Consider the following 16,886-nt stretch of genomic DNA (forward strand, 5'->3'; position numbering starts at 1 on the left):
AACAGGCTTCTGGCAGACCTTGAAAGACATAACTCCTGAATGGGAGTGGACCTGAGGTTTACGGCTTAGCTGCTCTACCCAATTACACAGGAATTGGAGAGGCTAAACAAAACACAGTGGAGTTTTTACTATGCCACTGGGGGCTGTGTGTGTGTGTTTGAGGGGGAGGGTGGGAGTCGAGGAAAGAGGGCGGAAAGAGGGGCGACGGAGAGGAGCGAGGGGAGCGACCAGGGTGGGCTGGGGACACGCTATTCCCCTCTCTCTTTCATCACTCCTGTCAGACAAACCACCCAGGTACAGCACTTTTACTGTATAGACGCACGCATGGTCTCTGTTACTTTACAGTCTGAGTGGCTCATGGTGGTGGAGAAAAAACAACTGGAGAAATGCTGTATCAGGGTCTAACTGCTACCTCGTTTCACCTTTACAATGTATGCATGTGGCAGTGTATATATAGAGTACCAGTCAAAAGTTTGGACACACCTACTCATTCAAGGGTTTTTATTTATTTTTTACTATTTTCTACATTGTAGAGTAATAGTGAACACATCAAAACTATGAAACAACATTTACGGAATCATGTACTAACCAATTTTTTTTTAAACAAATCAAAATATATTTTAGATTTTAGATTCTTCAAAGTAGCCACCATTTGCCTCGATGACAGCTTTGCACACTCTTGGCATTCTCTCAACCAGCTTTATGAGGAATGCTTTTCCAACCATCTTGAAGGAGTTCCCACATATGCTGAGCACTTGTTGGCTGCTTTTCCTTCACTCTGCGGTCCAACACATCCCAAACCATCTCAACTGAGTTGAGGTCGGGTGATTGTGAAGGCCAGGTCATCTGATGCAGCACTCCATCACTCTCCTTGGTCAAATAGCCCTTACAAAGCCTGGAGGTGTGTTTTGGGTCATTCTCCTGTTGAAAAACAAATGATAGTCCCACTAAGCGCAAACCAGATGGGATGTTGTATCGCTGCAGAATGCTGTGGTAGCCATGCTGGTTAAGTGTGCCTTGAATTCTAAATATATCACAGACAGTGTCACCAGCAAAGCATCCCTACACCATCACACCTCCTCCTCCATGCTTCACGGTGGGAAACGTCATGCGGAGATCATCCGTTCACCTACTCTGCGTCTCACAAAGACACAGCGGTTGGAACCAAAATCTCACATTTGGACTCATCAGACCAAAGGACAGATTTCCATCGGTCTAATGTCCATTGCTTGTGTGTTTCTTGGCCAAAGCAAGTCTCTTCTTCTTATTAGTGTCCTTTAGGAGTGGTTTCTTTGCAGCAATTTGACCATGAAGGCCTGATTCACGCAGTCTCGTCTGAACAGTTGATGTTGCGATTTGTCTGTTACTTGAACTCTGTGAAGCATTTATTTGGTCTGCAATTTCTGAGGCTTATACTCTGGGTCTTCCTTTCCTGTGTTGGCCCTCACGAGAGCCAGTTTCATCAAAGCGCTTGATGGTTTTTGTGACAGCACTTGAAGAAACTTTCAAAGCTCTTGAAATGTTCCGCATTGACTGGCCTTCATGTCTTAAAGTAATGATGGACTGTCATTTCTCTTAGCTTATTTGAGCTTGAAATAATATGGACTTGGCTGCAATTTGGCTGGTAACTCTAATGAACTTATCCTCTGCAGCAGAGGTAACTCTGGGTCTTCCTTTCCTGTGACGGTCCTCCTGAGAGCCAGTTTCATCATAGTACTTTATGGTTTTTGCGACTGCACTTGAAATAACTTTCAAAGCTCTTGACATTTTCCAGAATGACCGACCGTCATGTCTTAAAGTATTGATGGACTGTCAGTTCTATTTGTTTGACACTTTTTTGGTTACTACATTATTCCATATGTGTTAGTTCATAGTTTTGATGTCATTACTATTATTCTATAATTTAGAAAATAGTAAAAATAAAGAAAAACCCTTGAACGACTAGGTGTGTCCAAACTTTTGACTGGTACTGTATACTGGACAAAAATATGAACACAACTTGCAACAATTTAAAAGACTTTACTGAGTCAAAGTTCATAGATGGAATCAGTCAATTGAAATAATCTATGGATTTCACATGACTGGGCAGTGGCGCACCCACTTGGGGTGCCATGCCCAGCCAATCAGAGTGAGTTTTTCCCCACAAAAGGGTTTCACTACAGACAGAAATACTTCTCAGCACATCTGTGGAATTGTGTTGTGTGACAAAACTGCAAATTTTACAGTGGCCTTTTGTCATGATCATGCTGTTTAATCAGCTTCTTGATATGCCACACCTGTCAGGTGGATGGATTATCTTGGCAAAGGAAAAATGCTCACTAACAGGGACGTCAACAAATTTGTGCACACAATTTGAGAGAAATAAGCTTTTTGTGCGTATGGAACATTTCTGGGATTTTTTATTTCAGCTCATGAAACATGGAACCAACACTTTACATGTTGCGTTTATATTTTTATTCAGTATAATTATAGCTGAAATGTGTGAAGGTATTTCCTCATTCTCTCCTGTAATTTTCCCCCTTTACTTCCTGCGGTATATTCCAATAATTTCTTTCATTTTATGAAACAGTAAAATATCAAAGTAGAGACAGAATCTAATATTTTATTATATACTTACATGACAACGCAGGGATATGGATATCCCTGTTTGATCTTATACAAGACATCATAAAATATTACACAAAATACAAGTGAGGAACATACATTCCAACAAGAAAACAAATTAAGAGAATGTGCTTTGGGATAAAAGTATAAAAGCAAGTCAACAGCAGAGCAAAAAGATTACGGTACAATAAATAGCAACATATCAAAAGGAAGCATTAACGTGCCTTATTGTTAATAGATCATTCTGATTCTTGGAAAATGTAGCAATCAACCATTGAGAGAATATATTACAACTTAATCAGGTGCACTGACAAAACTTAATCATACAGTATATTACACAGACACACTGTCATCGGTTCTACCAGAGAGGTAAGGAAAAAGCTTTATCATCCACAGTGAAAGATCAATAACACGAAAACAAACATCACAACAACAAAAACAATCTTAAAGTAAAGTATATACACAAACATCAGAACATTTTGTTTCTTGCTCTTTGGAAGCACTGCACAAAGTCTGCTTGGTCGATTTCCAAATGCACCAGGAGAGGCGGAGGAGGAAAAGTCCCGTGTCTATAGGGAATTAGACAACTAGAGGGTTTGATGAATGTCTCCTCTGTTCTGATACATGCTTTTTCAATTAGAAGCCAACAGTCAGACCACAACAGAGAGCATTGGGATAAACAGACAGGCTGGCAGGGCGCTTTAAGAATGTTTTGTTCAAGTGAAACTCTCAGAGCAAGGTACATTATGTACAGAGCTGTGTTACATTTTTCGGTTTTATTTACTTTCTGGTTTGAACTTTGACGTCTGTGCGTTGAATGCAATCTTTTGGGTAGGAAAAAGGATAAAACATTTAAATAAAAAATAAATGTATGTGTGTGTGCAATTGTCATCAAAGCACCCCCATCCCTCTACCCCTGGTCTACTGAATGGCGGGGAACTCTTTGAGAATGTCACAGGTGTTCTTAGTGATGACCTCTCTGAGCTTCCGTACCCGGCGTGTGTTCGACGCTCCCACATAGCTGTCCGACTGCAGCACGGCCATGCCGTCCCTCACATCTCCCATGACGATGACCTGACCTTCGCTGATGTTGGGACATTGGCAGTTCCAGTCCATGTTGGTGAAGGTCACCTCCAGAGGCTCCTTGCCGAAGAACCGGAGGCCCATCTTCTCATCCTTCAGGATCTCCTCCACTGTGACTAGGGCTTGGCCCGAGTCCCTCTCCTCCATCAGTCCAGACAACCTCCCCAGGATCACAAAGTCACTCTTACAGAAGCTGGTCACCATCTTGCCTCTGGGTTTACATGTTTTACAGTGGTGGTTCTTAGGGAAGGGGCACATCTCCTCACAGGCCTCTCTGGACTCAAAGTTGTTGTCGTTGCCACTGCAGCCTCCGTAGATGAAGGACTGGCACTGCCTCTGGCTGCTGCTGTAGGCCCAGCGGGGCTCGTAGGCCTTACAGGGACCCTGCAGGCTGGGCAGGCCACAGAGGGCAGACACCTCTGGACCACAGCACAACATACACGCCTCATACGTCTCAAATGGTTTCCTGTTGCTGTTACAGCTGCCATGGGTGAAGGAGAAGCAGCTGTTCCTTTTGGGCTCATAGTACCAGCTCACTCTCTCCTTCCCACCACACTCCTCTACCGTGTCAGGGGGCCTCTGGCACTCCTCGGCCTGGCAGTGGGTCATGTTCCTGGGCTCTTCTCTCCTTAGGGGATCCCTGGGCACCACGGTGAGGGCATGGTGGGCATGAGCCGAGCCAGAGGGGTTGTTTGCAGTACAGGTGTAGACACCAGAGTCCTGAGGCTGGGCGTTGTAGATCACCAGCTGGCCAATGTTGGTGACCACCACATTCCCCCTCACGTGATTGGGTCTCATCACAACCCTCTCCCTTCCATCTCCCTCCACCTGGTGCTTTTGCCAGCTAATCTCGGGCCGCGGGTGCCCCGTGACGTCACACAGGAAGCTGGCCGTGTCTCCCACGGTAACCAACTGTTGTGATGAGCTGCTGGCCATGACTGGCGGCTGGGGTTCCATCGGGAGTGGGGGCGTCTCCTGGAGGGGGGCTGTGGTTGGTCGGAGGGTGGTCTCCAGGGGCAACGGGGGGCTGGTGTTGGGCCAGGTGAGGTGGAAGCGACAGGTGACCACAGAGAGGGCGATGCCCTTGGAGCAGGCCTCAGCATCCATGTAGCACTTATTGTAGTAGGTCATGCCGTCGGAGGCGCAGGTGAAGTGAGGTTCTCTCTCACAGCGGTCCCTGCACTTACACACAGGCTGGCCTTCCCAGATGTCACACTGAGAGCCCTGCTGGGTGCACATGAAGCTGGCACAGGTAGCTTCTTTGGGCATGCCCACTGGACCCTTTTTCCCGTTAACGTCCATGTAGCGTGCCGCCACGCAGCTCTGGTTCCCACATACGTTGGGACAACACTTCTCAAACTTCTCACACTCCTGTAGGGAGAGGGGAGGGATTAAAAGGATTGGTTACTGTAGAATTTTACATGTTAGAGAAGCAATCGTAAAAATATGTATTAAAAATTATTTGAATAATAATAATAATGTTTATTCTCATTTAATACAAAAGCAGGTGTTGAGTGACAAATTGCAATGCACTTTTTGAATTATACATCATATAGAATTACAAATTACTCATATCCCATCATGAATTAATTATTTTAAAACCTATAATTTAACAACTTGAATTAAAACAATAATATGTTATTTCTCACTGAGTAGAGTAGGACGTGATGACAGGGAACACTCACCTGGTCAGATTCGCACTCCCGCATGCAGGTACTCATGGCGTCTACCCAAAGGTTGGGGTTCATCTCGTTGGGGCAGATGCCGGCATGGGAGTAGGCTACTCCGGCTACAGACATGGCCCTGACCCGCTGGTCCAACCACAGAACCAGGCACTGCCCCAACAAGAACCAGATCCACTGGGGAAACAGCATCCACCACATCGCCAGCGTGTACCAGTTTCAAATAAAAATTTAGAGAGAAAAATGTATGTAGCCTATTTATTGATGCAAAAATATCGATTTTTCAATGTCTCCGCCGATTATTGAGGTTTGAAATTCAAAGTTCAAAAGATTTAAAATAAACAAGTCTCCAGTAACCTACAAGTTCAATTGAGTGAAATTAATCTGTCGAGTTCCTGTTCGATCAGGTATCTGAAGTCTTGAGAGATGAAGATGCTCTATTTATACTTCAGAACTTTCCTCCAAAATATCCAATCGGCTTCTTCCCCGGCGATCTCCTGACCACATAACTCGCAAGTGACAGTTATGAATTGCTTGTGAGATGTTGAAATAGTGGTAAAGCTGGGCTGGGACTGGCGGGGCACCTGTCTGTTAGAAGAATTGAGCTGGTATCCCCATTTAACCCAGTATGCGCCTTGTATGCACCGGGACACAGACTTGCGCACTGGAGGAAAAAAGACGCACGAGTTACTTGGAGAGATTGAAACTGTAGGCCTACTTCTATAATCATAACAAAAATTCACTCTGTGAAAAATGTATTTTCTAAATAAAATACATTTTGTTGTTATGTTTTGTAGACTATTTGTTCCTTGCGTGTGACTGCTTTTGATGAGTTTTGATGACAGATAGCCTAAGTCTACATGAAACTACCGTCATCCCCTCTAACCGTTAATGCCAATACTTCTGCAATATTTGAATAGTCAATTATTTCGTATTAAATTATTAGGGGATGAATTCGTTTATTCATTTGGCTAACAATTACTGTCAATGCGCAATTATGACCTTTGTGTAAATTATCTATTTGAATACAGAACACATTGACATACTTTTTGCATTTCTTGAATCCGTTTTAATGCATCGACTAGGCCTACTGTGATTTATTTTGGTGAGAGAAGAGGGACTAATAGTGCTTGTCATTTATCTCTATGAGGAACCTGAGTGCTTTTCACATTCATCTCCAAGCCCAGAAGTATGAGACTGGTGGATATCAGCACTCAAATGTGTGTGGATCAGGTATAACACTAGGAGCTGGCATTATTAGCGCACACACACACCCACCCACCCACCCACCCACACACCCACACACACACACACCCCTAAAATGTATTTCCATTCAAAATCTCCCTAAACCAACCTTAACACTAATTCTAACCCTAAAATAGACTATCCTTAGACCTGGGAAATGTCCCCAGGAGGGATAATTGTCCTTGTTTTACCATCCTTCTGAGGACTAGTGGAGTGTTCCGGTACACACAACGATAGTAAAACAAGCCAGCTGGAGGACTACAGGCAAAGTTCTGCTGAGGACACTGGATGGTGCCCATACTTGTTACTAATGGATATTTTTTAGACTCTCCTTTTGAAAGGGATTACTGTGCTTTGTACACCGTGTCTGTCCTGTCTGTTGCTTTACTGATGGATTGGTTATGATATCCAATCTATGACCTTATAAGGTAATATTGAATGTTTTGTAACTGATGTTTAGCCATGCAAATGATTATGTTCTCCTACAACCTTGATGTCTTATATGTGAATAGAATGAATTATCATGATCATTTGAGGGGTTTAATTGGAGATGCGGCTGTGTACCGTTAAATAGCACTTGTTGTACTGTGTTGTGGGTTTAGTGTCTGCGCCAGACCGTACGTGACTCACGTTGCCTAGCCGTTTGAGATGAAACTCCCTCAAGAACATTGAGCTCCCTCCAATTTACAGTACACACAACACATCCTCCAAAACCTGCCTTTGTGCCGTGGATCAGGCGTGCTTCTAAATAACACCATCCGTCCCTGTTACAGGGGTTCCTGGACCATTACTTGTTCTTAACACCTTTCTGAAAAACGGCTAACTTCACTTCTGAGAGAAAATATAAAAACTTCTGATCTGTGATGCTCAGAGTTGACACATGGACAGTGACAGCTCAACAACAACAGAGGTGTTACTATAATCCTATCAGGCAGTCTGGTGTCTGCATAATACAGATGATCATTCTTCCTGTCGGAGTCTAGGTAGAATAGCACTTTGGTAATGTGATTGCCATCAGGTGAGGCTGGAAATACGATGGACTACTTGCTGAGTTGGATGAACCTCTTTCGTCAGGACAGCTTGATTTACGAACAGAAAGATACGGGGACAATGTTTCTGTCTCTCTCAGTGGAGGAAGTCACAACTCAGATATAGATGACCCACAAACCAACAAATGCTTGTCACCAACAACGGCATTGACGTAAAATAAATGTTCTAGGAATGCACATTCAATTCCCTTAGAAGTATCAACTATTCAGGCTGAATTTCTACACAGTCATGCTAATAAGGATACAGGGGCCACATGAGTGCATTTTACTGCAACAAAAGTCGGCCCTACTGTGTATTTAATCAAGCCTTAGCTGCGTGCCAGTATGAAGAATTATAGTAGGTCTAACCATTGTAATCCTCTCAGACGGATTGTAGTGTTTACAATATGTTTTCAACCAACCAAACAAACAAACATATTTTGTTTTTCCCAATTAACAATTATAATCTACAGTCTGGTGTTCTGAATGAGATCTAGGCTGGTCACATATCACTTCATGAGTTTGGCCACAGGTACTGTCTAGTCACTGGATAATCTAACATCTAGCACTGCAGGTTCAAGTTCAGGCCAGAATGCCCTAAAGCAGTGATATGACACATTTCTGAAGCAAGAGGGTGTGTGTGTGTATGTGTATGTGTGTTTGGATGGGGGGATAGATGTGCTGAAACACCCACTTTCACCAGTCAAAGCAACTCAAAGTGTGATTGATGGATAAAGAGGAAGGAACAACATAGTACAATCTGTCACGTACCCCACATAGGAAAGATCTCTTACCTTACATGCCCTCCTCCACTCCATCTGTCATTGACAAATGCAATCTTTCATTTGGAGCCGAAATTAATAAACTCCTGTCATACAGGTGAGGATGGATGGATCTTGAGGCTAAAACAGGTATATAATAATAGGGTGATTCTTTATAAGACATGAAAAAGTCAACACAGGCAGCTTTAAAATGGAATGAAACTCTAAATAGAATAAAATCATTAGACATCGCTCTAGCAGCTAGAATAGGTTATTTAAGGTGCTCAGAACTGTGCATTCGGAAAGTATTCAGACCCCTTCACTTTTCACATTTTGTTACGTTACAGCGTTCTTCTAAACATTTTTTTTTTTTAAGTCTCATCAATCTACACACAATACCCCATAATGGCAAAGCAAAAACAGGTTTTTAGAAATTTCTGCAAATGTATTCAAACTAAAAAAGATACCTTAGTTACATAAGTATTCAGACCCTTTGCTATGAGACTCAAAATTGAGCTCAGGTGCATCCTGTTTCCATTAATCATCCGTGAGAAGTTTCTTCAACTTGATTGTAGTCCACCAGTGGTAAATTCAATTGATTGAACATGATTTGGAAAGGCACATACCTGTCTATTTAAGGTCCCACAGTTGACAGTGCATGTCAGAGCAAAAACCAAGCCATGAGGTTGAAGGAATTGTCTGTAGAGCTCCGAGACAAGATTGTGTCGAGGCACAGGGAAGGGTACCAAAACATTTCTGCAGCATTGAAGGTCCCCAAGAACAAAGTGGCCACCACCTTTCTTAAATTAAAGAAGTTTGGAACCATCAAGACTCTTCCTAGAGCTGGCTGCCCAGCCAAACTGAGCAATCAGAGGAGAAGGATTTTGGTCAGGGAGGTGACCAAGAACCGATGGTCACTCTGACAGAGCTCCAGAATTCCTCTATGGAGATGGGAGAATCTTCCAGAAGGACAACCATCTCTGCAGCACTCCACCAATCAGGCCTTTATTGTAGAGTGGCCAGACGGAAGCCACTCCTCAGTAAAAGGCACATGACAGCCCGCGTGGAGTTTGCCAAAAGGCACCTAAAGGACTCTGGTCAAGATTCTCTGGTCTGATGAAACCAAGATTGAACTCTTTGGCCTGAATGCCAGGCATCACATTCGGAGGAATGCTTGCAACATCCCTATGGTGAAGCATGGTGGTGGCAGCATCATGTTGTGGGTATGTTTTTCAGCGGCAGGGACTGGGAGACTAGTCAGGATCGAGGGGAAGATGAATGGAGCAAAGTATAGAGAGATCCTTGATTAAAAACTTGCTCCAGAACACTCAGGACCTCAGACTGGGGTGATTCAAGTCATAAGTATTTGAAGCATTTCGCTACACCCGCAATAACATTTGCTAAACATGTAAAAGTGACAAATACAATTTGATTTGAGGATCACCTTCCAACAGGACAATGACCCTAAGCACACAGCCAAGACAATGCAGGATGGCTTCGGGACAAGTCTCTGAATGTCCTTGAGTGGCCCAACAAGAGCCTGGACTTGAACCCGATTGAACATCTCTGGCGAGACCTGAAAATAGCTGTGCAGCGACATTCCCCATCCAACCTGACAGCACTTGATAGGATCTGCAGAGAAGAATGGGGGAAATTCCCCAAATACAGCTGTGCCAAGCTTGTAGTGTCATACTCAAGAAGACTTGAGGCTGTAATTACTGCAAAATGTGCTTCACCAAAGTACTGAGTAAAGGGTCTGAATACTTATGCAAATATGATATTTCAGTTGTTGTTGTTTAACTTTTTCTCAAATAAAAAATAAAAATAAAGTTTTTGCTTTGTCATTATGGGGTATTGTGTGTAGATTGATGAGAAAAAAACTATTTAATCCATTTTATAATAAAGTTGTAACGTAACAAAATGTGGAAAAGGTCAAGAGGTCTGAATACTTTCTGAATGCACTTCCATTTGGACAGTGAGGCTATACTTAAAAATGTGACTCTATATTACAGTAAAATCTGGATTTTTCTTAATCATGACATTATTAGGATTCATTTAAAGGTGTTGAGAAACATCTTATCCACTCAAAGAAAATTACTCCAGTCATCATTCACCATTCAGCTCCTATTGGGCAAAAAATAACCCAAAACACAATCAAAATAAACTGCAAATACATCCAACAAGTTTGTAGAGTCACAAGCTCGATGAAGTCATTTCTAGGAATATTGGACCAAATACTAAACTTTTGCCTACTTCAATACACTATAGGCATAGGTGAATTTGTCCAAATACTTAGGACTTTTTCAAATGGGGAGAGAACATGCATAAAGTGCTTTTATTTCTAAACGGTAAAACAGATATGTTTAACAATAGGACATTCTGTACTGTTGCCTCATATCAAACATTTGATTTAAAATCCAAAACGCAATCCTGCCAATTTTTGTTTCTCCCTGACCTAAATTGATCGATGAATGACAGATTGCCTAGACTAGAGCGTGCATATACCTGGTTTACTAAGTCTCTCAATAAAAGAAAATATCAAAATCCAGACACTGACTGCGTCCCTTGACAGTGAGAGTTCTACACAGTACATGTGTGATCTATACTTGGAACACCTGATTAAGTTATCACAGACAATGGTGCACAATTCACTCAATTGTCAAGCTTCTGATAAATACTTTAATCCATCAACTTCCCCTTTGGCAATATAAGTCCTATCAATATCAGATCCTGCTAAAGCAATATGTCTGCAACTGTCAGTGTCCTTACACCACCACCTCCACCTGGGAGGCTTTCAGAAAGCAGCTCTTTGATCCAAAAGCAGCCCAGAAAATATCTACCGTGCCAAAACTGACATATTGGCATTTCTCTGCTACCACAGACATCCTATATTTGGCAATACACTGACAAAGCAGAGAAATCAAGGCCTTGGAAAAACAAGCTTGGCTTTGTTCGATCCCAGATAAACTTCTTGCTTTGTCACCACTTCACTTGAGTTGTTTTCAATCTTGATCTCACTTCTGACTCTAGTGCCCGAGGTGTAATCTCGGTGGTGGGTAGCGAGGAGTGGAGCTCCAAACCAGCTTCTCTCTCATGTGGTTTTGCCCTATAGGCTGAGACGTTACTCAGCATCCTGATTCCTGGCACCCTGAGCTCATCCATCGTCAGCTAAACCAATCACCTGTCAGCGTTTGGTGCGGCTTTTCTGCCCTTAGGCACAGATCTAGGATCAGTTTACTCTCCCCAAATCTTTAGCATAACAATTAGGGGGGAAGCTCTGGAAGCAACTTCATCCTGAGTGACCACATCAACCATCCATCACACTGCAGCAGTCATGACTCAGGTTAATTATAAAAGAGTAAAAATAGCAGCTGAGCTCTCAGGATGATTGTGGGATAGATTCACTTTCATTGCGCAAATATACTTAATGAAATGTTTGACATTTCAAATGACTGTTTATGTTTATTGGGTTATTTTCTGCATTCAAGACAATACTGCTACGGAGTCTTTAAAGGGTAAATGTGGTCCTTTGTGGCTCAGTTGGTAAGCACGTGGCACTAGCAATGCCAAGGGGGAACATTTCAGTTGAATGTATTCAGTTGTACAACTGACTAGGTATCCCCCTTTCCCTTACTCAGACAACACCAGCTCCCATCAGTACTGAAGCCTGAGTCTGAGGAATGATGCAGCGTGATTTAAGATCCCCCTCTAGTGCTTAGATGCAGTAACTTTAGCATGAATGTATTTACCTCACTGGTCACCAACCCTGGTTCCGGAGAGCTACAAGGTGAGAAGTCTTGGATAATACCTTTTGACGCTCAAATGAATCAAACTATCAATTATGATGGTGGTTTTGGCACCACTACCTCACCTTTGAGTGACAACAGCCTCTCACTTTGCTTGTAACAAGGAGTCCATTGTACTAGTCAGTGAGATATTCCATGCAGAAGGCTTATAGGTTCGCTAAAATGTCAATGTTAATCTAGGCCAGGGCTATTCAACTGGCACCTCGCGGCCAGATCCGCCCCGTTTATTAATTTAGACTGGCCCTTTGATCAATTCTGAACATTAATAAAATATCTGCAAAAAAATCCCCGCCAAAATCATAAATTCAGTGCCAAAATGATAAGCACTTTGGTGGTTGTCTATACTGTAGTTTAGTGTTTTGCGTTTTCTAGTGCAGATTATTTTTCCTTCATGTAAATTTGTCTCTAGCGTGTGAACGGTGTAAGCTACAAAATATTATGACCCCATTTCTGAAAGCTATGACTCTCAGGAACATGGACCTGCCTTCTGTTCCCTTCTCTGATGCTGACACGAACTCTTTAGAAGGGAGGTTGACAAAAAATGCACCTAATGACTGAGGGAAATGAAATCAAAGCATACTTCCTTAAGACTGGACTTTGGCATTACCTGATTTGACATATCTTTGTTATTTATTGAGATGCTTAGTTTTCAGATGATTTTAAAATGACCTAATTACTTTTAAGAAACTTTCAATAGTTGTTGAAATAATAAATAATACAAGCCTTGCGCCTTCTTCTTTTTCAATTATGATAAAATTATGATTTTCGTAAAAACATTCAGCGACATTTAATTTGTAGAAGTGCTTTATTGGTGTGTTGCTTTTTTATACAGTTCTTCCAAAATAATAATAATCTCTGGCCCACGTAAGAATATAGTTGAATAGATCTAGTCCATACGTTCTATGTATGTATGCTCTGTTGTGTTGACAGGCCATATTTATCAAACCTTAAGCCACACCATAAGTCCTGTTAATTCCTATCTTTCAGCTAAATGTTCTACATTCTTAATATTGTTTTCCTCCTACATTGCTAACTATGTTGCGGTTGTAGCGTACGCTATACCAGAGTAGTTAACATGTACTATGATCATAAATGTATATAAAAATTAAATGCTTCACAAAAACATCTAGAAGGCAGTCTTAATGTCTTTCGTTTTTTAATAAAGGCATCACCATCTCTCATATTTTGGTAGTACAGAATTCAAGTTTTTACAGATTTGGTTCACAAAGGAGTCACACATTGAACAGAGGAAACTTCCCAATCAGACAACTCTTAATAATAAAAAGTATAGCTTAAATAATAAAAATGATACAGTACAAAAATAGCTGGATTCATCCTGAAACTCACTCGTGGAAATTACAGTGACACAGTTTTTCTGTCTTTCCTTTTTTAGAAAAAGTAACATTTAAAAAAACGAAAGTTTTTATCCTGGTTTTGCAGCGGACTGCAGAGTATAAAAGGATACATTCACTGGCGCTCTGTGTTCTGACACAAGGCACTATAGGTTTTATGTAGGTACAGGGCTGGATGTGTAGAGGAGAGGCAGTGCTATTGTGCAAGTCCTGCATCTTTAGCCATACCATAGAAGATTCCTCTCTGGAATAAGAGGTTTGTAGGAGTGTCAAATTCAGCAATCTGTCCCTTGTCCAAGACCAGCACTCTGCAAAGAGGTGAAGAGGGGTTAGTAGAATGTTTCATAACTTTATTAGGTTTCTGGAGAGAATAAGACCAAACACAACACAATAACATGTCATCTTAGATCAAAATATGTATTTCTATGTCTGTCTGTCGGTTTATGCGTGTGTGCATGTGTTATGTATTGTACATTACCTAGTATAGTCCATGATGGTGTTGAGTCTGTGAGCGATGGTGAAGACGGTGCAGTCCTCAAACTGTGTCCTGATGGTTGACTGGATGAGGTCGTCGGTCTCTAGGTCGATGGCAGCTGTAGCTTCATCCAGGATCAGGATCCTCGTCTTCCTCAGAAGAGCCCTGGCTAAACACACCAGCTGCCTCTGGCCCACACTGAACACACAAAGGCATTACATTATTTTTCAGAAGAGTAAAATATGAAAGATATAAAAAGCTAAAATAAATATTCAGAGAAGGAATACGTTAAGAGAAAATCCTAATAAAGACATGTTTGCATTCCACATGTTTTCAGTGTTTAATTCCCACCTGAATATACAGGTAAAGGCCTTGTACAGGTGCAAACATGTGTGAATGCAAATGAAAATCAAAGCATGCAGTTGTTAAGTGGTTAGGATTAGGTTACCTAAGGTTCTCTCCTCCCTCTGAACACGCCAGCTCCAGTTTAGCCGGCTGGTTGCTGACAAACTTGTTGAGGTGGGACAGTTCCAGAGCCTTCCATACCTCACCGTCACTGTACTTCTCAAAGGGGTCCAGGTTCATCCTAAGACTGCCAGAGAACAGCACTGGCTCCTGGGGAGGGAGAGAGGGTAGTGAAGGTGGAGGTGAGGACAGTGTAGGGTGTGTGTGTGTGTGTGTGTGTGTGTGTGTGTGTGTGTGTGTGTGTGTGTGTGTGTGTGTGTGTGTGTGTGTGTGTGTGTGTGTTTACCTGTGGTATAATGGTGAGTTTAGATCTTAGGTCATGCAGTCCTATCTCTGATATCTTGACCCCGTCGATGGTGATCTCTCCCCCTGCCGCCTCCAGAAGCCGAAACAGGCACAGTGTCATAGAGGACTTACCAGCCCCAGTACGACCCACGATACCTATCTGTAAGGCATACACAAGGCAACTGTTAAATGGCTAATAACTACTGCCCCCCCCTCACACCTACGCTGCTGCTATAATGATTATTGATGAGATGTATTACTACCACTACGCTGCTGTCCATTTTTTTCCCATTACCATTAGTATCTATTTATCCTGCTACGGGTCACTATTACTCCCTTTACATGTGTACAGTGCATTCAGAACGTATTCAGACCTCTTGACTTTTTCCACATTTTGTTACGTTACAGCCTTATTCTAAAATTGATTCAATTGTTTTTCCCCATCAATCTACACAAAAAATGGAAACATGACATTTATATAAGTATTCAGACCCTTTATTCAGTACTTTGTTGAAGCACCTTTGGCAGCGATTACAGCCTCGAGTCGTCTCAGGTATGACGCTACAAGCTTGGCACACCTGTATTTGGAGAGTTTCTCCCATTCTTCTCTGCAGACCCTCTCAAGCTCTGTCAGGTTGGATGTGGAGCATCGCTGCACAGCTATTTTGTACAGTATATCCGTCTATCATATCTACACTGTCACTCTTGCACACATACTCACCCACCCACCACTTATGCTGCAGCCATACTGTTTACTATTATTTATCCTGATACCAGTCACTTTCTCATAATCCCTGCCTACATGTATATAGCCTCCTCTCTTTTTCTTGTGTTTTCTTTATTATATGTATTTTGTATTTTTTTGTTACACTATTTTGATATGTATTAATGGATTGTTGGGTAGAGCTGACAAGTTAAGCATTTCACTGTACTTGTGCATGTGACAATAAAACTTGAACATTTCCTGCCTTTCTAGGGAATTTTTCCTGTTTGGGGTTTTAGGCTGGTTTTCTGTATAGCACCTTGTGACATCTGCTGATGTAAAAAGGGATTTATAAATACATTTGATATGAATAAAAAACTGCACGCTGGAGATGCTCCCATACTCAGTGTAGTTCATCGTAGTTCACCAGTCTCAATTCAAATACTTCTTCCAGCTAAATAAAGGTTAAATATTTTTTTTCTGGATATCTGCATGCTCGACACACACATCAGTGCCAGCTCTGATAAAGTTAACAGAACTTTATCTGTGTATGAAATGTGATGGCAGGAGTACAGCGTTCTTTCATGGGGGTACATTCTATAAAATAGTGTGTTAAACAAGCATTTAACTTGTTCTGATTGGCATATGAAGCAATGTTTTTCACCTCAAAATGAACATCTGCCAGGTGTTTTCGTGGTGTCAAGTTTCTCTGTTCATGTGTGACTGAAATGAAAGCCTTATTTTGCAGTACCAGTCCAAAATTTGGACACACCTACTCATTCCAGGGTTTTTCTTTATTTTTTAAACTATTTTCTACATTGTAAATATGGAATCATGTAGTAACCAAAAAAAGTGTTAAACAAATCAGAACATATTTTACATTTGAGATTCTTCAAAGTAACCACCCGTTGCCTTGATGACAGCTTTGCACACTCTTGGCATTCTCTCAACCAGCTTCATGAGGTAGTCACCTGGAAGGCATTACAATTAACAGGTGTGCCTTGTTAAAAGTCAATTTGTGGAATTTCTATCCTTCTTAATGGGTTTGAGCCAATCAGTTGTGTTGTGACAAGGTAGGGGTGGCATACAGAAGATAGCCCTATTTGGTAAAAGATCAAGTCCATATTATGGCAAGAACAGCTCAAATAAGCAAATAGAACTGACAGTCTATCAAAACTTTAAGACATGACGGTCGGTCATTCTGGAAAATTTCAAGAGCTTTGAAAGTTTCAAGTGCAGTCGCAAAAACCATAAAGTACTATGATGAAACTGGCTCTCAGGAGGACCGTCACAGGAAAGGAAGACCCAGAGTTACCTCTGCTGCAGAGGATAAGTTCGTTAGAGTTACCAGCCTCAGAAATTGCAGCCCAAAAAAGTGCTTCAGAGTTCAAGTAACA

The 16,886-nt window shown here is 41.8% G+C and overlaps 2 protein-coding genes across 6 annotated transcripts in view; both read right to left on the reverse strand.

Moving 5' to 3' along the window:
• Window positions 1-2,582: 2,582 nt before the first annotated feature.
• LOC139580760 (WAP, Kazal, immunoglobulin, Kunitz and NTR domain-containing protein 2-like) lies at window positions 2,583-5,782 on the reverse strand. The gene is made up of 2 exons (XM_071409743.1): window positions 5,373-5,782; window positions 2,583-5,058 (listed from the first exon to the last, which is right to left on the reverse strand). The coding sequence occupies exons 1-2, from the start codon at window positions 5,568-5,570 to the stop codon at window positions 3,526-3,528; spliced, it is 1,731 nt and encodes a 576-aa protein (XP_071265844.1). The 5' UTR covers window positions 5,571-5,782; the 3' UTR covers window positions 2,583-3,525.
• A 7,566-nt stretch (window positions 5,783-13,348) lies between these two features.
• The window catches only part of abcc3 (ATP-binding cassette, sub-family C (CFTR/MRP), member 3), a 57,549-nt gene continuing 54,011 nt past the window's right edge, over window positions 13,349-16,886 (reverse strand). For all 5 annotated transcript variants that reach the window (XM_071409744.1, XM_071409746.1, XM_071409745.1 and 2 more), the window contains 4 exons: window positions 14,788-14,946; window positions 14,485-14,651; window positions 14,040-14,234; window positions 13,349-13,869 (listed from right to left, as the gene is read on the reverse strand). In XM_071409744.1, coding sequence (XP_071265845.1) covers window positions 13,758-13,869; window positions 14,040-14,234; window positions 14,485-14,651; window positions 14,788-14,946 — 633 coding nt within the window. In that variant the 3' untranslated portion in view covers window positions 13,349-13,757. The remainder of the gene's footprint in view (window positions 13,870-14,039; window positions 14,235-14,484; window positions 14,652-14,787; window positions 14,947-16,886) is intronic.

This window comes from Salvelinus alpinus, chromosome 7, assembly GCF_045679555.1.
Source record: "Salvelinus alpinus chromosome 7, SLU_Salpinus.1, whole genome shotgun sequence".
Classification (NCBI taxonomy): domain Eukaryota; kingdom Metazoa; phylum Chordata; class Actinopteri; order Salmoniformes; family Salmonidae; genus Salvelinus; species Salvelinus alpinus.

What these genes read in the sequence shown, in the direction of transcription:
- LOC139580760 (XM_071409743.1), bottom strand. Translation starts at nt 5,570, where the DNA reads ATGTGGTGGATGCTGTTTCCCCAGTGGATCTGGTTCTTGTTGGGGCAG. An exon ending in GGGAGTGCGAATCTGACCAG is followed by an intron (nt 5,059 to 5,372) that starts GTGAGTGTTCCC and finishes CTCTCCCTACAG; the next exon opens with GAGTGTGAGAAGTTTGAGAA.